We start from the raw sequence: 25,371 nt of genomic DNA, 5'->3' as shown, positions 1-25,371 counted from the left end.
CGTACAAATAATAATTTTACAGTATTAAGCTCACCAAATTTGTCACAATCAGTTAAATAATTTAAATAGTTCCATAATATAAAGGTCATTTATTTTATAAAAAAGATCGAAAAATGAATTTATTTTGAAAATATTTTTGTACGTTCCAAATTTTTGTCGAATGGAAGAGAACCACAACATTCTTTAAAAAATATAAATAATAAAATTTGCGTTATGCGTTCCCATTGATTGGAAAAAATTTGAACAGATATGATATTCGAGAAACAGTTTAAAGCAACACAATCATCCGTTAAAAAAAACAGTCAAATAACAAATCATCATGGAGGCCACGCCCACATCTGTAATGATAAGCTTATGGTACGTCATTATTTATCTTGTTTTTTTGTTTCATTAGATGTAGTCTTTTATTTACTGATCTGGTTGAAGAACTTCCACGGTTAAGTAATTTTATTATTTACAAGTAACTATTAAAGTAGTGTAATAATTATAAATAGATCTTCGCAGATTTAAATTGAATTAGAATGAAATTGATTAATACTATTATTATTATTATAAATAGTATTTTATTGTTTATTGTATTTTTATAAAGTATTTTTTACGGTAATAATCGTAAGTACTTATGTTTGAAGCCAAAATATGTATATAAGCTTAGCTTCAATTTTTTTTAATACATTCTCACATAATACACAGAGATATATACTTAGAAGACAGACCAATGCAAACTTTATACTACTCAAGATAAATGTTTCTATGTGCCAGGGAACGGATACGCGATCCTCTTAAAGTATGCAGAACCGCTAGACTACCGTGGCCGACAATAAACAATAAATACTTTTACATATTTATTATTACTTTTGTGCAAAAAAACTCCGAATGCCGAATTATTAATTAAAAATATATGTTTAATTTACGGCAGTTTACCGCTTTTTAATTTTGAATTACGAACGACTAAACAAAGCTCAAGCGTTCCTAATTCAAAATAATTTTGCCGCCTAAATATAACGTTATTTGTTGACGTAGTCAATCACTAGAAACAAAATATGTTTTTTGTGTAGCTGTGTACATTTTTTTTCATACATTAATTAGTAGGTTTTTTCCGCACATGCAACTCCGTTTCAATGAATACCAAAAAAAAATTATTTGTATGAAATAGAGCAAACTTTTTTTTAACCAATAAGTTCTTACACAGATTGAATTTTGCTTTATTTCTCGTAAACACGGTGCCAACTCTTATAAAACGTACTATTAATTGCTCTGTAGATTGAGTGAATTTAAATGTTATGACATGTACTGTATTAATAAATCTTGTACTAACAAGCAGACAGTGAGTACTACAATAACGAGAGCAGAACATCATATGTATGAATGCAATGCAATGAGGTTAACGGCACGAGTAACCAGGTAACGGTGTACTGACCGACACCCATAGTGAAAGCAATGCTTATCGATATAAATATCGAATGATCGATAGATCGTTTACGATCGTATAAAGAATAAGAATGTCTTAAATATAATTAAATACATCGCGCCTGTATTCGATTAGTGTCTAACATACTAAGCCCGCGAATTCGAACTCGTATAACTTTTATGGTTGTAAACCGATTGGAATAAAACAAACATAAAATTTTAAGTGGAGCCTACCACAATATATTACTGATAATTCTGATAAAATTAGTGAAGCCGTTTTTGAAATTAGCACGCATCAATTCTAAAAATCATACATAAAAACATATATATATACATATATATTCAACATTGATAGTGTCCCTGAATAATACTTTCTTTTTCTCATATCTTCCATTTACAGTTTAACGACATTTTTACTATATGTACATGTTTAATGTATATTTAGATTTTATACCTTAATATTATTTTTTATAAAGGGGTTTGGGCTAGTCAGATGTACTTAGACCTGTAGCGTTGCGACCTACAAAGATCTATTGTACTCGCCCTTTTTCAGAGTCCGCTACCTACTCCCGTCCCTTGACGGGTCCTTGACTTGTCCTTACAAGAATTGAAAGATATTCTTAGGAGCGATGGTTTTTATATCTTCAGGATAGAGTATAAACTTTACAAAGGAGATATTTCGTTTATGGCTTCATCCTCATGAACTGGTGCCCCGCCAGCGTATATCGTTAGCGCAGGCGAGTTCACAATACCATTATCATTCATTAAAATAAATGTAATAATATATTAAAACAAAATACTAAATTATCTTAAATAACACGAAGAGATTCTCTTTTGAATGTTGTTGTTATAATGGGTTATACATTATGCATAAAACGGGTTTTGAACAAAAACTAATCAAAATATGAACTAGTATATTTAAATATACGAGATTATTACGTCATCTAATTATTATGACGTAAATTATATGCCGAAAACAATAATCAATCTTCTAATGTATTTTCGTTTATTTGATTTCTATTACTAAGCATATCGCTAATATATGTAGTGTAAAAATATTATCTTTTAGGAATATTTATTATCAGAGGAACGAATAAACTTATAAAAATAATTTTATTTCTTATTTTTACTTTTATTAGTTCTCAAAAGAATTCTGTTATAATTTTTCGAAGATATCGAAAGCTATATGATTTGATGACTATTTTGTTTTAATCAAAAGTGTTTATTCCCTATACAATTTTGTCTATACTAATGTTTTTTCGATTAATATTTAAATCCTCATACATCAAGAAATTCATATAGATTTTGTGTATATTTTTGCGGTGCTGCTATCTCTACATAATTTAAAATGAAGTTTAATCGCTTCCGTTGCCTGTCCGTTTAGATATTTTAAACTACGCAGCGAATTTTAGTGCAGTTTTAGCAATAGATACAGTGGTTTAAGAGACAGGTTTATATATGTATAATACATGTACCCGAGCTAAGCCAGGGCAGGTAGCCAGTTTAAAAAAAAAAGATAAATATTATTTAAGTAGCCATCCATCTCGCCTTCACCTGCGTACAGTACGAGTACCCATATGACGGGGATCGTATGACTATATATATATATATATATATGGTACATATATTATACTTCCAGAAAAAAATTACTAAGTTATAGTAAAAATCGATATAATATCAAATAAATTCCGGTGTTTTGAAGAAGTAAACGAAGGGATAGTCTATATATATAGTATTACTGATATATCTATAGCAGATAGACTATGTATTTTAAGACTCAACTTCATTCTCCAAAACATAAAGTATCGTGTTAATATGCGATTACCCATCCAATTACCACATAAAGACGAGAGAAAACTCGTAACCATGAAACCCATCAATCTAAAATAGTAACAAATCGTTAGACTTATCCAGTTATTTTAAGCAAATCAAATGACGTAAATACAAAACAATTTGATAGAAATCCAGTTTTTTTGCGTGTAATCAACCCGGTTTATCAAGACCGCTTTGTAACACCACCAAAATTATTAATCAAAGTTATTTAAAGATCCATAGTGAAATAACAACGTCCATTTATGGTCTAATAATAAACTATAAATAATTATGAATACCTATTATTATATCGGTGATTTAATTCGGGTCAAAGTCAAATTAGAGCTATGATAATGGGTTGGCCTGAATTAAAAATATATATCAGCTTTTAATATTTTTTTATATCCACTAGTTTCTACTATAATTGGCATTTGATTTAGATTTTACTTTATGTTAATCCTTAGAAATTCTTTTAGGTATATAATTAGTTACGATAGATAATGCTATATTTTTTTGAATCCAGACAATCCTACAGTACTTGGGTGTATTGAATTTTATTCTTATATCGTTTACTGTATTTTTAATACACCGATCCGTTTGATAATGTATTGAAGTAATTTCCTATATTAGTTATTTTTAAACTTTCGTGTTTAATGTACAATATTTATATTAATAACCGGGTCTTAACACGATTAATATTATGACAGATAAATTTATTAATAATATTTTTATTATTCGTGTTAAGACCCGGTTAATAATATAAATAATATGTAGTTTCTAATAGTTATCTAGTACCCATAACACGAGCTCTCCTTAGCTTGGACTTGGTGCTGTGTGTATTGTCGTGCGTAGTGTTATTATTATTCATGTTAATTAATTATATTATCTTAGGAATCTAGTATTATTTTATATTACTATTAGCAATTTAATGTCATATTAATACTATGCGTATAATTATGCTAAGGATTCTTTGTAGACACAGACAAATGACGGATCTTAAAACTGGTTTAGATATTTTATGAGTACATCGTCTATTTCCGAACATTTCTGCAGGTGTTTAAAATCACCGCAAATTTATAGTTATGAACTTTTATTTTAAAAACGACTAGCTGTTGTTGGCGACTTTGTTTGCATTTAGAGATAAGTGAAAAATGTGTAATTTTAATAAGTATAGACGACAAAGAAAATTTATATAAGAAACAGCAGATGAAGTAATAATAATATGTCCTCAGCATCTTGGTCATGTCTAATACCACAGCATGACATCAAGAGGGGACAAACAGGAATACGGCACGTCTGATGCTAAACGATTACCGTAGCCTATAGACGTATGAAACATCAGAGGTCAAGTGCGCATTTAGTTTGACTGGTAAGTCAAGATAGATATACACTTTTTGAAGACCCCCATGCTATGCTTTGTAAAAAAAACGTATATGACATATGCTCTTTTACCTTCGTTTAAATATTTGTTTACATAAAATCTCGATTATCCTTCAATGTTATCACAAAGGTTGTCTATAAATAAGGCATTATCATTCATAAATTAATAACCATGTTTTGTACAAGATCATCGAGAAAACATCCACCTATCGATAACAATTACGGCAACTCATATGTAATGCTAATAAAATACTTTTTTATTTAAGGGTAGGGAACAAACGAGTTCGCTGCTCACCTGATGGTAAGTGATTACCGCCGCTCATGAGCTCCAACCAGCAATACCAGAATTGCATATGAGTTGCCGCTATTCTAGAAAGTGGGTCTTGTTAAAGTTTTGTTTATACATTAGGTATATGGAAATAGTAGAAACTATATATTACGAAGTAGAAGTTAGTGTATAGTCTCTGGAAGTTAGTATTAAAAAAGAGAGATTTTTCATTAGAAAAATCTTAGAAACGTAACGTAACAGTTTCTAAGTACTACACGTTTTTCATCGTAATAAGTAGATATTATTTATTGTATATTAGATGTATGCACTGGCTTGTACTCTCTTTTTTACATAATAGTCAATGCTAGAGAATACAACAGGATTATGATGTAAGAAATGACATTACAGACCTGGATCTGAAATCCTGAATTTAGGTCAACACTTGTGCGATTTATTTATCTACGTATTATCTAACACACAAAAGATGTAATTTTTAAATAACAGATGAGATATTCCTTGCGCGATCTTCTACTATTAAATCCACCATATGATTTTTTTTTGTATTGAAGAATAATTAAATAATTACAATGTCAAAAATCTGATCAAAGATGTAGTTCCATATCATTGGGATAAGTAAAATTTACATTAACGTAACTTTACTAATGTCAATATTTTTAATTATATTTATTCTTATCCAATACAAATTTTCAATCGATCAATATTAAAATATACGATTCAATAACATATAAACCAGATCAGTTGCTGTAAGACATTGCTAACACAATCAATCTAGTCTGATGAATGATTCAATAGTAATTACATTATTGGACTGCTTGAAAATGTTAGCGCTTGTAAATTTGACGCAAAACAGGTTTACATTCATAAACGTATGTTTAATATTCATAGAGAATATGTACATATTTTTTATTTTAGTAAATTCATATAAATACTTATATATTGAAATAAATATTGTTAACTATCGTGTGACGCACCATTAATTAAAAATGGTAAAGTCAATAATCATGTAACCTGAAACGGAACGTCAGAGGCCAGAGCCAAAGTAATCTATGTGACATTGACAAGTGGATGACGGATGATTGAACGCAGGCAGCGGGAGTTTTGGAGCGAAAGTGTTTATATTATTATAAAAACAAATAAGAGATAGGTAATTGTGAATATTGTAGGCATTGAGGTGTTTCTCTCCCTGACTAACCGGCATTACGCCTAAGTCGTCAGGATACTAGTGATTTTAAAAATATGTATATTACAATAAAGTGGCATTGTTTATTTAATAACACAGACATTTGTATATTATCTGCGTCATTTGTTTAAACTGTATCAATACACCTTTTGTATTGCATGGTATTTACATTTGAATAGCATCATTGTGATATAAATGGCCATTCTTGTAATATGTCAAGTACAGCCGATGATATATCGCTACGTATATTTGCAACGTTTCTTAAAGTAAGGAGAAATTGATAAGTTGCTGTGTCAAGGAACATTAATCCAAGGTCCGTGTTCAATAAATAATTACTTTCATTTTTATGTAAACGTGTACGGTTTTTAAGCGATAGTTTTAACTTTCTTCTGGTGTAATACATGCTTAATTGTTGAATTTTATGGTATTAAAGAAAGTAAAGCGGGGCATAGAGTTCAACATGCGTACTGCTTTTACAATTCCATAGATTACTTATAAACTGTAATTCGACTTTTAAATATAGAACTTTACACCCATGTGAATATTCAAAATCGATTAATCGTACAGACAACACCTAAAATTCCGTTAAAATTTGAAATTTAAGAAAAGGGTCATTGGCAAAATTCCATTAATGTAGAAGCCATAAAAAACAAACCTTGGGTGTTGGAGGAGGCGGTTCAGGAACATCAGAATCCCATTCCGAACTAAGATCATCACTGGATGCTTCAGTATAATCCTCATTCCATGGCACTTCCAATAGCGAGCGTTTCATCTGATCATAACCGGGCGATAACGTTTGGGGTCCGTACCCCGGGGGCAGTGGACTCGATGCCCGGCAATCTTCGCAATTACACGGCTTTGGACCAAAACTCTCTTTCGGTGGGGAGTCATCCTTCTTATCCGCCTTCGAATTCCTCCTCGAATCTCGTTTTCTAGCTGTTCTTGGGGACAACCGGTTATTACACTGCGGTGGTATATAATATTTAGTCGGTTCTGACATCCGTCTACCACCGTCAGGAGTTTCTATTTTGACGGGTGTAAGTAGAGACATCTTTTTTGACAGCGGCTGTTGCCGCTCCCCTGCCGCGGACATGTCTTCAGGGTCCATAGTGTAGCGTATGATTGGTATCGTAAATGTAAACTGATCAGTACACTCAGGCATTTTTACACCTATTCACTACACTGGGGACTGTATGGGAGGGAGCGACATTTTATAATGAGAATATATCGAGTCGACGCACGTATTGTTGATCCAAACGCGGGCGTTAACTGCGCGGCCATTCGGAATACTGCGCGCACGCCGCTAAAGTCAACTAAACCTGGTCTCACAATATTAGGTTCAGTCGGATGATTGTCCTATGCACCCTGTTCCGATTGGCGTATTTCCAATGAAGGCGGGGCTAAGGGGCAATTGCGCCAATGGAATGATAGTCACCTAGGACAATCGTCCGTCTTAATCTAATAATGCGAGGCCAGGTTTAGTGATGTTATTACGACCGCAAATGAACTATTCCTAACCGATCCAAAAGATAATAGCGATAACGGCAACTAAATAAGCTAATAATAAGCTGTTAATTACAGCTATTGTTTGTGAGGGCTTACTTATCAGTGTCGTGACGTCAACGATTACTGGTCAAGTTATTAATAATGAACGAAGTGTTCATGAAATATTTAATATTTACTGTGACATATATACGTAGCGGCGCAGCAGGTAAACAGCCTTGAATATTTTACAATGTTCGTCTACTATTACGAAACTCTCATAATATATTAATATATTATTATTATTATATACATAGTGCGTATATACAAACAATATGTAAAATTATGTTAAAACACCGTCCAAGACCACGTCAAACGGGCATTATTAGGGTTCAGTGACTATGTTTTGAAAGTTTTAGTATATTACTTATATCTCTATATCCAAAGTTAATTTCCCAAATATTCGGAATGCTATGTATATTAATTTAACGTGTCCAAATTCTAGTCAGTCTGGTAGGCTAATTAGTACTCTATTTATCTTGTTATTCATTGTCTTATTATATTACTTGTCTATTCAGACGTTGTCAGACGTCCCGTATTTCCCCGGATGTCCCGTATTTAGCTTAGCTTAGTTTAAAATGTCCCGGCGGGACTGACATTATCCGTATTCGAATCGTGCTCCGTTTTCTATTATTAAATCAATCGTTCTACCCTAGACAATTTGTCTTTTGATAATTTATCCTGGGTAAAAAACTAAATTCTCGTATTTTTTGCCTATTTAAGTGTGATGCCGCGACACAACTTCACATTTTGTGTCGGAATTAGAGTTGCTAGATCTTTTTTTAGCCTATAAGGGATAGGCTAAAAGAAAAACTTGCAACTCTAATTCCGATTTCCGACACATTTATAAAATCTAATACAGCTATTATAACATGAGTGAATATTTCAATTTGAACTATTCACGATAATAACATTAGAGAACTAAAACTTTTGTGGTAGAGCCACTCAAGCACTTTTGTGGAGCAGGATTTTTTTATTTTTATTTATTTATTATTTATTTAGGCTAATCCGGGATATACCACACATACCTACAATGGCAAAGCCTGGGGGTTGTGAAGGGAACAATATGGTTTCTTATACACCATCTTTGTTCAAATTTCAGTTAGAGTTTGCATCTAGTTTATGTTCTAATTTTCTTGTTGTTGTTCAATATGCTTCAATACCATTTTAATTAGGAAGAGTTATGTATTCTTAACTACTATGAACAAAAAACAATAATAAAATAAAAAAACAAATATGCTGAAATTTATTATTTAGCTTACATGGATGATATTTTCACCACATTTTGAAAACAAAGCGGTGAAGGTACCCCCAAAACCCGTTGGTCCACTACTTACGGGACACCTTGTATAATTTTTTTTCCAACTTAGGCACACAATTTTTTATTAAATTTCTTTATAGGTCGAGCTGTATAGCAGGTCGCTCTGCTTTAGTTTTTACGGGTTTGATTCCGCGCACTTTAAACACTTGTATATTCATGAGGATGGTTTATTGTTTTGGTCAGAGTGTTTTCTATGTTTATTATGTATGTCTATAAAGAAAAAGGATTTTAGGAATTTATATCGGTTATTTAATACACATACAATATTAGTTTAGTCAAGGACTAGATGGGTCTGTGTGTGGGATTAAAAAAAAATACTTTAATTTTGTTATTGCGTTGCGTATATTTAATTTAGATTTTTATTTCAAAAAGGCAGTACCAAATCTTAAATGGTAACGTTTATTTAAACATAAATTAAAAAAAAAGTAATAATAACCTAATATATTATGTATATTGCTTATTCAAAAAAGCATTTTAAAATCATACGATGTAAATGACGCAGCTGAAAGGTCAAAAGGTTACGGTTACTGGTTACATTAAGTATGCTGTAATTTTGACAGCTGTCACTTAATTTGTAATGAGAACGTAAACAATTACAATTTCATGTCAATCGCATAATCTTTACTTTACTATTAGCAATGTCTCGTCTTCATTTGACATCGTACGTCATAACCACAGATTACGTAGATAAATATGACGACCTACTTAACTTTATGTTAAAATTATATTTGACGACCTCGGTGGTCTAGCGGTTATGAACTGGTAGACCACCGACCAACTATACTATGTGCACTGTAGCATGGTGTGGTGACAATTGCCTGTATTTGTAGACTAGAACATTCTGGCTGGATTAAATTTATGTTGCTACAGTTATGAATTAAATATTAAGTCATAATTTGTACAACACGGCAACTTTCAAGAGTGAAAAGAAACGTTACTGAAACTGTTACCCACACCACACTACAGCGCACATGGTATAATAAACAAATAAACTAAAAATGGCTATGTGGTTAATTTATATACGGAATCTAACTGGGATCGTATAAATTAAAGATACCAGCGAAATATGTAAATAATTTTCCAAAAGGAATAAACTAGCGAACCCCTAGTCTTCGCACGGGAATTACAAATAACTTACATAAAATTTTAACGAATTTTACCTACTCATTAACCTTCAAAATCGCTATTGAATTTTGAAAACTGTAGCGAAAAACGTTGTGTAGTTTTGAGATTATCGCGAACATATAGACAGACAAGACGGGGGACTTTGTTCTGTTAATATAGATAAAATACGAAGTATTCAAATAATGGAGTAAACTCTCGAAGTATTTTAGCATATGCTATACAAGACTAACAGACAAGACAGGGGACTTTGTTCTGTTAATATAGATAAAATACGAAGTTTCCAATTATGGAGTAAACTCTCGAAGTATTTTAGCATATGCTATACAAGACTAACAGACAAGACAGGGGACTTTGTTCTGTTAATATAGATAAAATACGAAGTATTCAAATAATGGAGTAAACTCTCGAAGTATTTTAGCATATGCTATACAAGACTAACAGACAAGACAGGGGACTTTGTTCTGTTAATATAGATAAAATACGAAGTATTCAAATAATGGAGTAAACTCTCGAAGTATTTTAGCATATGCTATACAAGACTAACAGACAAGACAGGGGACTTTGTTCTGTTAATATAGATAAAATACGAAGTTTCCAATTATGGAGTAAACTCTCGAAGTATTTTAGCATATGCTATACAAGACTAACAGACAAGACAGGGGACTTTGTTCTGTTAATATAGATAAAATACGAAGTATTCAAATAATGGAGTAAACTCTCGAAGTATTTTAGCATATGCTATACAAGACTAACAGACAAGACGGGGCACTTTGTTCTGTTAATATAGATAAAATACGAAGTATTCAAATAATGGAGTAAACTCTCGAAGTATTTTAGCATATGCTATACAAGACTAACAGACAAGACAGGGGACTTTGTTCTGTTAATATAGATAAAATACGAAGTATTCAAATAATGGAGTAAACTCTCGAAGTATTTTAGCATATGCTATACAAGACTAACAGACAAGACGGGGCACTTTGTTCTGTTAATATAGATAAAATACGAAGTATTCAAATAATGGAGTAAACTCTGGAAGTATTTTAGCATATGCTATACAAGACTAACAGACAAGACGGGGGACTTTGTTCTGTTAATATAGATAAAATACGAAGTATTCAAATAATGGAGTAAACTCTCGAAGTATTTTAGCATATGCTATACAAGACTAACAGACGTCTTCTTTCAGATCATAGATAAATAAACATTATAATAAACGATGTATTTAGTTCAAAAGTTTAGCGTGACTGCGCTAAACGATTGACGCACGTGTATTGTGTGTTATTATAGTTACCTTATGAAAATAACCTTGTGATGTACAAACAAAAACAGTACCATAACATATAGGTATAAATTGAAGGGTAAGAAACTAAACTCTTATCATCGTGTTTTTGAAACTGCAAAACTTTCTATTAGAAACAAAATTTCAAATATTGCTGAAATTGTTAAATCTTATGTATAAAAATGGATCGTAGAGACAATATATTACATTTTATTACAAATGGTACAATATTGTGAAATAATAATTATAATAATTAAAACATATTTATTACCCGCAACTCTATCCGAGTCCTGCATCCCTGAGGGATCAATTCAGTCTAAGCAAGAAATATACAGACAGAAACAACTATGAATTATAATATTAGTATTAGTATGGATTAGAATATAATAAAAAATCTATTAAATATATAAAACGTGTACATTTAGAAAAAGTTTATTGCAATAAGATTTGAAAAAAAATATTTCCAAATTTTACTGTAATTTACGCAATATCTTCAACTTTAAACCAATCTTTATACTACAATTCAATAGAATTTCATCTTAGTCCCATAGTAATTTTGTCGAGATTAAAGTCAAATTTGAAATAAAATCTTATTTGTAACCGATATGCGATACTTGAGTTGCAGTTTATTTAATTTCTGTCATTAAACTGCCGTAAAAGTTCCAATTTTATTGGCATTCCATCGCCATTTCTTAATTGCAAGCGCCAATTTAGAGTCATTACTGCAATCTTTCCAATTATCATACCGCAAATTTTAACTTTAATTTGACTTTAAAGTAACAACTATAGAGTAGATTTTCCAAAGATTGTAATTTTTTGAGTTAATCCATTGTTGTACTAAGTATGCAATACTTTTCCGGTGAATTACAACCATGGGCCTGTTTAAAATCATCCTTTTACGAAGAATACACAAATTTAGTAATAATTAGCTCGATTGACAGTCAGTTCCGTATCGCAGATCCGACAGTAAATTAGCTTTATAACTTTGGGTATTTCTTAAACATTTTAAATGACCATTTAAATTTTTTACAAGATAACTTCTCTTAAATAAAGGTATATTTTTCTTTTTATGTAATTGGAATAAACAAGCTACCTGCCCACCTGATGATAAAATAATAACAGTTATATTTATATAGATAAGGTCGTATTATAGCCACCCTAATGCTAGATTTTTTTTCTGTATTATGGGTATTAGGCTAAGAAACAGTAAGCAGAATATCTAGTATACAAACTGAAAGTTAACTAAATAGTAAACGCCAGCTTGTGTGTAAAAAAAACCATTCACCTGTACTGCTTTCCATCATAAGGGTTGGTAGTCATTCTACATATAATGAAAATTTAAAACCATACCATGTCCTGTATTACTTGTAAAGTATTATTAAAATATCGTTTATTATTCCATCAACACGCTTAAATCACTAGAAGAAACGGCAACACCCAAAAATGGCCCGAGAAAGTCTTTAGAGAGAGGTATGACGTACATGTGACGCACATAAACGCACTGACAACCAAAGCACGTCCGGTGACGTCATTACACTGCACTGTGACAGTTTTGGTACACCACACAATGCAAAGTAAATCCACACTTGTTATAACATTGATAGAACTCAATTTACTCAGTCAGATATCCTGAGTTGTGAGGTTCCATTACACTGCACTGTGACAGTTTTTATCCACAGCACAATGCGAAGTAAATCCACACTTAAAATAACGTCCATAGAACTCTATTTAGTTAGTCAAGTATCCTGAGTTGTGAGGTTCCTTATGAGGTCAATGTTAACGTTCACAAACGTCAGTTCATCAGACCCTGACAGGTCACGTGCGCAATTTACGTCTTCTTAAATTATACCTGCATTCTTAATTAGTTTAAAAAAAATGTACCTTCAGTACGTAAAGTCCTCTTTTTATTGTAAAAAGTAGTTATACTTTTTACGAACTTTGGGGGAAACGTTACGTTGAGCCTGTTAAATGACGATGCTTACCAGCAAAATGCATGCCGCCTCAAGATGATAAAAGTCGACCCCACGTAACGGGAAGGTGCGAGGATGAATAAGAAGAAGAAATAATGATTACTTTATAATCTACTTGATTATGAATTTTTACTTTGTAAAATTTTCGAACTTAAAGTGTTATAAAATACTATCAAAATCATATTTTAATACTGTTTATTACTTAGGTTAAAAAAACATGTTACTAATGAAAGCCATAATGTATTGCATATATTTTTATTAATAAGTAAGATTATTTTGTAATAGTTTGGTTAGTTTAAAAAACACTTCGTTTGTTTATTGTTTGATTACAACTTCCAAGAAACACAACTGGTAGAATGTTTAAAAACGATTTCAATAATGTATCAGAGATTTCTTAGCATTGTAATCAACTGAAGGAAAAGAGGTCAGAAAATGTAGTCAAACACAGTGATCAATTTAAATGTACTGTACGAGGAATAAAACCCGCGATCATCGTAAGTAAGATGGTGTGCTAAACCCCTGCACCACCGATACCTTGCTTAACTGGTGTAGCAAGAGTTGAAGGTTAGAGTGATTATTATCAAATAATTGAGAGAAATGTATTTTTGAACATTGAAAACATGGGCGGGTTTTTGGATTTAATGTGGCAGGGAAGTGTCACCACTGGTGAAGATGAGTGTTAATGCATTCTAAAAGGGCTCCTCCGTGTCACTAATCTAGGGTGCTACTTGGGAGTTCTTTTCCTACCACATAACAACCCGAGAGATACAAAGTAGCTTAAGAATGTATGTAAGTGCCATACTTGGAGGTACAAAATAAAAAAAATTAATATATATATATGTATATTATATTATACAAAAAGAGTAAAAAAAATACGTACGTACTACGTTTAGTAAGCTAGTTCAAGTAGTTTTCTTTTTTTTAATATAATGTTACCTACATTAGTTATGTTACTTGCCCTAGGGGTTTTGAGCCGTCACCTGGAGGTTGTTGCTTCCGCAGCAGATACAGGGGTGAAGGGGTTGGCTCCGAAGCCATAATTTTCACCTCCCTATGGGGGTACGGATGATCAGACAGTCCCGTGTCACAAGTCTAGGATGCTACTTGGGGCTTCATTGAATTTCATAGAACTATCGTATGGGTGCCGGTAGGGAGTCGTGTGTAGGGAGTTGTGTGGTAGGGAGCCACACAATAACCCGGCACTCGTACGATAGTTCTATGAAATTCAATGACGGTCCTCACTAACCTAAGGGAAAGGGAATACAAGCAATGAGTTTTATAGTCGATTTTACTACATACAAATACAATTTATTATTATACGGAACCCCCAATATTAATTCGACTTTTCGTGCTCACGGAAAGAATGTCGGTTAATTAAGCATTTAAACAGACACATCGACCGACACGCATCCTGATACGATCTATGACGTCAATACCTCAGTACGAATAACTATTTACAATTCTAATATTTTATTGTAAGCTAATAAAATTATTTAAATAAAACAACGACCGATTAATTCGCTTTGACGTTAAAGTCAACGCTTTCTATGTTAGGCACATGTCCGGGACGAGACCTCTAGAAACTGCAAGCAATTTCTTTTTTATGGATGATAATCGAATGGTGCACTCGCCTGCGCTAACGATTTACGCTGGCGGGGCACCAGTGGAAGATGATGAGTAAGAAGTCAGGTCAGTTAGCACATCGTGAAAAATTCATCAAGAATTTATCACGATAGTTTCCAGAGGGAACCGCGTGGAGCCAACTTGACATGGTATCTACACTGCTAGCAATAAGGTCATCAGTCCATATTACTAACAATCCCCTTTCCCCCCAATCGATATCAATTCCAATAGATCGAAACTGGACTGCGCCTTTTGCAACTGCTTGTGATATTGAATTGAATTTTTTCGTGCTCTCAATTTACCGTAGTAGATAAAGTTTATAAAATTATGATATGAATACCTTAGAAAAGGACTAAGAACGTGACGGGTGAATGAGAACTAGATACAAACTAACCTCTACCTCTATCTCATCCACATATATATACCCTAAAATGCTTAAAATAATAAAATCATACTATGTATGTCTGTGACTCTAAAAGAATATAATATACCTACTAGTTGTATTCACAATTATTATTATTAATCAATAAAAGAATTAGGTCAATTTCAGAAGTTACTACTTCAGTTCGAAAATTGGTAACAAAAAAATTAATCAGGGTTCTAAACTATTAATGAACAGCGCCATCTAGAATGTGTAGAACTAACTAACTAACTTATGTGTTTGCTCTACGTTTCGGTAGTGGGATTTAATAATGCAGCAGTCATAATTCTTAAACCTACTCTTAGATGGCAGCACAGATTAATTTTAAAGTTTGATCGATTTTATTGATCAATCAACTGCGACGCACTTTAATACAAGAAATAGAGAAGTAAATAAGTACATGTTTTATTGAAGATTTTTTTTATATTTAATAATGAAAGAAACAATATTTATTAGTACTGTATTGCTATTAATTTTGGAACAATTGAAGATGGTTTTTATATATAATTTTAAGGAACACTATAGTAACATGTTTTGATATTTTTAAGTCACTTTAAAAGTAGTCACGTTAATGTAAAAAAATGCGCGATAAATCGAACACGTAACCATTTACGTCAACTCATATTTTTTGTACCGTTTTCTTCATATTATATATGTGTAATATATTACACCCACAAAAGACATTTACATAGGTAGGAAACCTATATATACAGAGGTAAACGAAGGTAGAGCCAGGCAAGTTTAGTTTTTTTTTATTATTATTCATTACAATCATACATAAATTCTATTGTTCCTATTTCTAATAATAATTTAGACATTAATAAATTATATAATAATATTGCAATAATAATAAAAAGCAATTTATTATCAATATTTCTATTTTAGACTCTATTACAAATGGAAGGTTACTCTCATAAGGACTTCCATATAAATACTGATTAATTCATCTATAAACTATATATGTAGGTAGGTTATAGATGTTGCATAATTATATTTAAATTTTCATATATTATTAAACATATATATTATTAACATGTATTAAGTTCATATAATTGTAATTATTTGATAGATATGGGATAAATACCTACTAATTATGACATAATAACAGTAGTACAGTTTATGTAAAATTAATAGATATTATGAATGACTAATTAATTATATTAATACAATATTTATTTAACATTTTCGATAGCATGGGTAAATTAATCACCATCATTACAACAATCCATGATTGACTCCTGGCCATGGGTTCCAGTTATTACATAGCTGGGTACAAACTATTACCGCGATTTCGTCTGCTTTTATTTTAAGATAAGAGATAGTCTGTACAGTCAATCTTTAAACCAAATTTCATTAAGCGGAACCTAAGCTTTAACTGGTTAGTCTTGTGAAGGCAATAACAGACAGCTCACTTTTACTACGATGGCAAGGTGGCTACTTTATCTGACCATTTCCCTAGTTCCTCTTCGTCCCCACTCACTATGTCTTATCCTATAAAATCTTCGTTTCTACAGGAACAGGATTAAAGTATGAATTCTTTAAAAATAATTATAACAAAAATATTAATCACTAACCTTTTTCAATGTCTTCCCTTCATCCGGACTCGGCATATAAAAATCCACAATTCCCAGCAAGCAATCATCGCACCGACACACATCACTTGGCAACGAAGACATCGATCCAAAACTGCTGCAACTGTCCATAGAATCCGTGCGAACCAGCTTCCCCGTGCTGAGCGCTTCCATCTTCGCCACAAGTAACGACTCCATAAGGGACCGCGGTCTCGCCGGGGACCGAGATCGCCGCGGAAAGTCCGGGGACAACGGCCGAAACCGGTCCAAGACGTCTGGACTTAGGGGCCTGTTGCGCGCAAAATTTAAAGACAAGTCCGGAGATAACGGCCGATGCCTCGACAGATCAGGCGACACTGTGCTCGGCACGAGATCACCCGACGATGCCCGCGATAAAGGAGGCGTCACACTGCGACAATGCGACGACGTCATTTTAGTCGCACGCATTTGTAAATCACTATGTTACACTCGTATAAAGTTGTTTCTAATAATTTTCAAACTTGTTTATAAACACTGACAATGGTCAACGTAGTTTCTGCCGGCGCTATGTATAGACATTTTATGACTGTTTACATTTTTATTAGACGATTACGCGCATACATTATGTTAAGTTTGAAAATAATCCATAAATCAGCACTTACTAACGTAAAGATGCTTTTATAAGATTAGCTAAATAAATAACAAACGCTAATTGTACTTACAGACCTACATTTTGGAATGCTTTCCGGGTTACAATTATACTAAACACTGAAGAAAAATCTACTACTTGTACCCACTTGTTAGTTGATCTAAGTTTTCATTTGATATGACATATGTTCAACAAACATAAGTACACAAAAAGATAACATCCCACAATACAATTCCAAACAATAATACTCGTATACACGCAAAATTCATTCATTACTGTCAGCCAGTGCGAACTAAGTAAACTATGAATTCTTATTACATTTTTCATTGCCAAACACTCAAAACTCTATATTTACTTCTACACTAACACTATAAAAAGGAAATATTTATATTATTATATGTTTGTAACTACAGGACCGATTCAAAAATTCTTTCTCACCAATAGAGTCCTATATTATTACCCTTGGCTCTAATAGGATAATAGAAAAAATGGGGATCTCTATTAAAACATCAATAATATAAACCAAGTTGTAAAAAATTTACATACGAGCAAGGCCGAGATGAGCCACTAATATAATATTAAATTACAGGATATGGGGTGTTACACGCAGATTTAAAAAAATAAACATAATAGAGGTACCAAGAACGTCACGAAGAATTTTGTGACATCCGTTAAACTATTTGTGTAGAAAAAGGTTATGACTAACATTTATCCTACGTTATAGACAGTGTTTACCACTTCCCATCAGATCGACCGTCACTCGTCGACCGTCAGTTTATTTCTCATTCCAATTACATAAAAATAATAATGCAAAACGAACACAGATCTCCAGATTGATTACAAAATATGTAAATCTGCGAGCGACCATAAAACACGTCGTTAAGATACCGAGGCAGATAGAATGTCATAAGTTTCCAATTCGCCGGATAAATTTGCTATGTTTGTTTACATCGTACATTTCAATGCAATGGGCCATTATTTATTCTATTCACATACAAAATTTAACCTTCACGCACCTTGTTCGGCCGCACCTGCGTAAGTGAACCCACAATATTTATTCAATCACTAGAAATGCCATGCTCTACAGAGAAAATATTTTTTTACATGTTGACCTATTCTTTCTATAAAATATGAAATTGTTAAACAAACAACTTCTAAAAGAATCGTCACGTATGGTATACAAGATATCAAAACAAATAAAAAATAAGTTATTCACGTAGGACATTTTAGCCGCTTATGAACGTCAAAATTTTTGTATCAATATTTTTCCCTACCGTTCCGTTCAGTATACACAGATTTAAGTGAAAAGTGCTGGCAAGAAACTCGACTGAATTTCTTTTTTTTTAAAGACAGTTTATTTACAATATGTACTTATGTAGGTGTCTATGTCTAACATATCTAACCCACAACTGGATAGATTTTTAAAGAGAAATATAGTAGAATATTTATTATCTATATGCTAATTCTAGATACTGCTTTATTACGTAAAGCAGTTGTCAAGACTTATCTGAAAGAAATATAAACGAACTAGCTGTTCCTTTACTGTTTTCCGAAATTGCGGGGGAATTTTGTAACGTGGTGTGATACAAATGTAGAGAATAAAAGTTTATAAATTATATTCAATACAGTTAATGTTGATGTGTCTTTTCTCTCTCTTCCTATCTCATACAGTTTATTTTAGCTAAATTATGCAATTCTCCACTATTTGTTTTTTAATATATAGTATAATAGAGCCTCAAACTCAAATGAGTATAATGTTTTAATTCAGACTGTATGTACTCCTAACTGTACTGTATCAATTTATTTAAACCCTATTATATCCTCCTCGTGTAACCTAAATTCCTTCATGTTTGCTTTAATTCTGTGATCACGACTGCAGGAATAACATGTAACAAATAGGATTTAAGTTATATTTAAATAAGATTATACTATAATATTATATTACGTATTTTAAATAAAATAAGTAACGTTCTTAAACAGAAGTGCACATTTAATCCAGGTCTTAATAATTAAGACTAACCAAATTAAGTCTTGACGACTATAGTCATAGAGCGGACAATAACGATATCAAAAAATATCGAAATCGATACTTTCGATGAATCAAATATTTTGAAACGTAGGTACTATAAAATATCCTTGCCACGGACTTGCCTTGTACGGGTTTCGCATTGTAAAAAAACGGTTCCCAGTTCATTGTTTAATTATTTCTTCTAGTATAAAAAGAAGATGATAAAAAAATCATCCGCTATAAAACTCACATAAGACTATTATCGCAGGGGCCAAGGCTGCTATTACAAGGGGTTGAAGTGGTGGATAAATATGCATTTTACTTTATTATTATCATTTTGGTGTTTGTTTTTATTTCATTCTCCTGTTCTTTTTTTATTGTTCTTTTATTATCTCCAAGTTATATTAATATGTTTTTTTATTACAATTTATTACTATCTTACTAATATTATAATCGTGAAAGTATGTGAGTGTGGATGGATGAATGGATGGATATTTGTTACTCTTTCACGCAAAAACTACTTAATGGATTTTAATGAAACTTTTCAATAATATAGCTTATACATCAGAATAACATATAGGTTATAAATTTAAACTGCGGGTTACAGCTAGTACTTATTATATAATAATTATTAGCATTAATTGTTGTATAGCCTTGAGTATTTAGTTAGTAGTTTAGTCCTAAATATCCAAAATTGCGTTGTGATGTGTGATGCAATAAATTTTGTTCTACTCTATTCTATTGATGTCTGATATGTATTTTTTCTATTCTAATTTAGAAATTACTGTCTTATTAATATTATAAATGCGAAAGTTTGTAAGTATGATGTTTGTCGCTCTTTCACGCAAAAACTACTGAACGAATTTTGATGAAACTTTGCAGTAATTTGTATCAGAATAACACATAGGCTATATTTTATATTGAAATTTAACGCGGATGAAACCGCGGGCATTATCTAGTTCATAATTTTTTTCTAAAACAGTGACATATTTAAAACTCAATACAAATTTAGACAACAAACGTCATAGTTGCCACTAATTGATGTTCATTTATACTAATTGCACTTTACCATCACGTACATAATTGAGAAGCGTTTGTTATGACGACTCATATTTTTAAGTATACTACTCGTAATACACAAAAACTATGAACATCTATGTCACCATTGTATTGTATAGGTAACATCACAAGTAAATACTAAGAAATAATATAAATTCGTAAATATTCCTATTATATAAGATTTACATACATTACTGTCAGAGAGTCCTCCTACCGTCTCTCTATATGTCTCTGTTAACACCAGGTTGTCTGTTGTAAGGCTGATAGCGATAAGACCGCCTTTTGTAAAACTGTTCTATGTTTACGTATGCACAATAAAAAGTTATTATTATTATTAACGACTATCGACGTTGTGGTGAACATACCTGATTGAAACTTTTCGTATCATTTGTAAAATTATAAAAAAACTATAATTTCAGGACAATACCGACAGTGCCATCTAGACCAACGTTAAGCTAGGTTGTGTTATGTGTACTAGATAACTAATACGAATGATTGATTTTTTTTCGTAAATACATTATAGTATTATACGTAGAAAACACCCAGACCGATACAAACAATCATACTCATGAATACAAATGTTTGTGCCGTGCGAGGAATCGAACCCGCGATCATCGGAAGTAAGGCGTATATCGGATGTACCAGCCACATGCTTGTTTACAACGGCAGTATAATTATTTTTTTATATATATTAACTGCATAATAATATTTCACATAAAAACCACCCCTTAAATTTTAATCACAATTAAATTCTGCTCTTGTAATAAATATTACAATTGAAACCGACTTGTTATTTGTATTTCTGTCTAATTATCATTGCTATATTTGTTTATTATGGTTTTTTCCTAGAAACAGTCACATCTAAATCACGGGTAAGTAACGATATTATCTTGTCGGTCGTAAATCGCAACACTAGTTCATTGCTATGCTTGGCTGCGCATGCACACCGGGTGGTCTTCATGTCCCACTGCGTATCTGACCATAGAATGCACAGTGATCATTTCATTATATTAATATGACGTGCTCAATTGTACAAAAATAATTATTACCAAGGAATCAACATTCGGTCTCGGTGGTCTAGGGGTTTGAAGACACAGCTTTACTTCCGGTCGCAGGTTGGATTCCTTGCACGGTGTAAACATTTGTCTTCATTAATATGAATTTTTGTATCAGTCTGGATATTTTCTATGTATTTATTTTATGTAATTTGGAATGGCAAACAAGGTGATCACCTCACTCGATGGTAAGTGGTAACCGTCTCCTATAACTTACATATGAGCAGCTTCACAGATATCACATTATCATGTCATACCCACCTCTCATAAAAATATATAAGGTCTAAGCTACGCTCTTGTCGATGCACTTGCCTTGTCTTGTTTTAAAAATAAGAAAAAAATATATTTTCTAATTAATTTTAACTATTCGAACTTATTCAAACTCCAGGGATAACTCTACCTCTGGGGTCAATGCCGTGGGGTTGGTCTTTTTATATATTCTTCATCTTTTAACTTAAAAATTAGCTAAAATATAGCTAGTTACATTTAAAAGAAGAAAAGAAGTGAATGATATTTTTCTTATAAGTATTTGATTTATGGTAAGTATTCTTATATCTATTAGAATATTGTATACTGTCATTATATTCAAGTAAGCAATTATAGCTATCTAAATATAATATAAGAAAACGATTGCTGCAGAGTAAAGTTAAGTTTTGCGTCTTAATGATACTTTTTTGTTTTAAATTAAATTGTGTGTAAGTAAAAAAGATATATTGTTATGAATAGTAATTTTCCTTAAAATTAAATGAAATTTAATTATATATTGAATCGACTTATAGACTATATCATATATTGAATTTATCTGGCACTCCCTGACGGTACCAGTAATGAAACACTAGCGTCGCTTGGAACATCGTTACGTACTTGTTTATAAACAAAGCAAGCCGCGAGCTACTCAATAACGAACTGTCTACGGTCAGTAATTAACTCGATAACATAATTAATCATTACGTCAATTTTGTCATGCATCAATTACATCGACTTTCTCAATCTGTCGCCCATTATTGGTGGCGCTACGTACAGTCTAATTCATATTTTTATCAACCGACATAAAATGTAAGAGGTCTAAATTTCGACACTACTTTTATATGCGAATTTATAATATCGCGGTAACAAAGACCATTAAAAAAAAGTTCTAATTGAGTTTTATGTCAGTTTTTTCAACGGAAAAAAAATTTGGAAAAGGGTCATTAGCAAATAGTAGTGACGTCCTCAGTTGTCCAGCGGTTTAGTGCATCGCTTTACTTCTGATGTTTGGGGGTTCTATTCCTGACACAGTACAAACATTTGTATTTATAAGTATGACTGGTATGACTAAGTGGATACTTTCTATGTATATTATATATATATTTACAAAATTAAAAGGCATTTACGTATTTATATCTGTTGTGTAGTCCCGCGACACAAGTTCTGCTTAGCTGGTGACTAGATGGCGCTGTGAGAATTGTCTTGAAATATTATTATTAATATATTATAATAAATGAAATAGTAAAACTGTAATTTAAGAAATAAATCGTTTATTTAAACTAAAACAAAATTAATACAATAGAATGTTAACGTAAACAATTACATTAGTTTACAGAAAAACTGTGTTATTTGCGGCCATCTCCAGAATGAAGTATACATTTAAACAAAAAACAAATGAATATATCTTCTTAGAAAAACCATATTGAGAACCTTATCTGATATAAAGTCGTTAAAAAATCATCTTAATTATGAAACGACAAAGTGACCAACTATTCCAACAAATTAATGTACTCTATGGCAAGTTTATGTAAGTATATAGTAAACATAATAGTAAACTGCACTTAGTACTATCAAGTAATACGAAGCTATGAACATTTAATATGTCATAACAATAAATATCATTCATATTTATATGATACGAGCTGTACTTGTGCGAATGTGTCTGTAGGTCACGCAATTAAATGTACTCTACGCACACCTACTACACACTTGCAAATAATAATTAATACATCTTAACTACCTGTATTCCTTGGCTTCTCCTGAGTATCATGTAGATCTATTATAGGAATAGGTATAAAATCTTACAATAAAATACCAAAGGATGTGGAATATTGGAATTTTTAAATAAATTTAATACTTTTGCTAAATTATAGATATATATACACTTATCAAAGCATGTTACTCACTAAACGATTATTTAAATGACAAACGTACGTGGAAATAGTTGTTAATGAACGGGATTTTCATTCAATATTTGACGTACATATTTAGACAAAAAAACAAACATGGTCAACAAATTGGGTTTAATAAAAATAAGAAATTTATTTAGGGTTCTTCTCAAGTGAGTGTATAAACTGAACTGGAGAGTAGGGAAAATATTAATATACTACTTGATTTGTATAACCTACATGAATAAATGAAAATAAATTATATAAATTTGAATTTTATGTAAATTAACAAGTAAGTTACACAGAGAATGTGAACTATCTGTGTATAAAATTATATTAAAAAACAACGAGCCTTAAATGGCTCGTTATTTTTTAATTGTGTAATAAACAATCAAACCTATTTATAAGCGTCACACTATAAAATTACAAAAAATGCTATTATATAAATCACCCCCATTGTTAAATCAACCGGTTCATAATTAATTGTCTAAATTAAAGAGTTAAATTATTGCCACAAATTAACGTCAAGTTGAACTTAACTGGAAGTTGAACGTAATTACAGAAAATCCTTCGATGTTGTAATTATCGTAAGTTAATCACGAAATGATCAGTCCGATCTAGTAGTAACCCGAACAGTTATTATAGGTTGATCGCGTGTTTCATAAAGTAAAGGATGGATGGTAGAATACAAAATTAGACCCTCGTCTTCTTTATTTTCATATGTACACGTATATCTGCAATCTCGCTATAGATCCATCTGATCGGTCCACAGATACTACGTCATCATGTGACACTCAGGCTGACATGCCTTCATATCCTATAATTATATGTATAACCCACCAGACAGAGTAACCAACGCAAATTACTTTTTACTAAGTTTTTATAACTGTAAGTATAAAGAAAGAAGTTATATAGTCAACTTTTAAGAATACCCACAACGACGAATTAAAACAATAATTTGCAAAATAATTCTTCAAAAATTCTGAAATTATTAAACATATAACCGGTTATCCTTTTATATATTTAGGTATTTACAACATCATGCCAGTGCCACACAGGGCCAACAATATAACTCGTACAAATATAGCTAATTGAAACTTACGCAATTCTACTTTTGCACCATGACTGTCCAGTGTACACCCACGGAGATTCAAACATAGAGCGGCTGACTTTTGACGAAATCACATTAGTATAAAATTAAATAAATGATGGATGACATTTAGTCCTTTTAGGGCATCATGGATAGGACTAACAGAAATATAAATAAATATTTATATATATTATGTATTATTTAATCTTATAATAATTTATAAAAAAAGTCAATGTATCCAATGATCTGATCTCAATTAATATTTTAATTAACGAGAAATTAACATCTTTGTAAATTTATTTATAACTCTAACAAGTTAAGGATTTATATAATATTACGTTAACTGTTATTTATAACAATTTCATATAATTGTTGACAATGAATAATTATAATTTTTCTGTGTTTATTCTAAGGTTTCTATGTTTTTAATTTATTAACTCCTATATATTGTTCTTCTGTGCGAGTTTTTGTCA

The 25,371-nt window shown here is 31.6% G+C and overlaps 1 protein-coding gene across 5 annotated transcripts in view; it reads right to left on the bottom strand.

Annotated features, from left to right (window-relative positions):
- Nucleotides 1-25,371, bottom strand: part of LOC131855396 (inositol-trisphosphate 3-kinase B) — a 150,176-nt gene that overhangs the window by 43,902 nt on the left and 80,903 nt on the right. Inside the window, exon 2 of one of the 5 annotated variants that reach the window (XM_059206688.1) lies at nt 16,927-17,467. The exons of 1 other annotated variant lie outside the window; for it this stretch is intronic. In XM_059206688.1, coding sequence (XP_059062671.1) covers nt 16,927-17,370 — 444 coding nt within the window. In that variant the 5' untranslated portion in view covers nt 17,371-17,467. Of the gene's footprint in view, nt 1-6,723; nt 7,347-16,926; nt 17,780-25,371 lie in introns of those variants that run through there. 3 more of the 5 variants (XM_059206701.1, XM_059206693.1, XM_059206682.1) reach the window with 3 other exon arrangements.

This window comes from Achroia grisella, unplaced genomic scaffold, assembly GCF_030625045.1.
Source record: "Achroia grisella isolate CSIRO2021 unplaced genomic scaffold, CSIRO_AGI_Agris_v1 utg1062, whole genome shotgun sequence".
Lineage (NCBI taxonomy): Eukaryota > Metazoa > Arthropoda > Insecta > Lepidoptera > Pyralidae > Achroia > Achroia grisella.
Note: the sequence above shows the minus strand (reverse complement) of the source record. Positions and strands in the feature narration are given on the sequence as shown.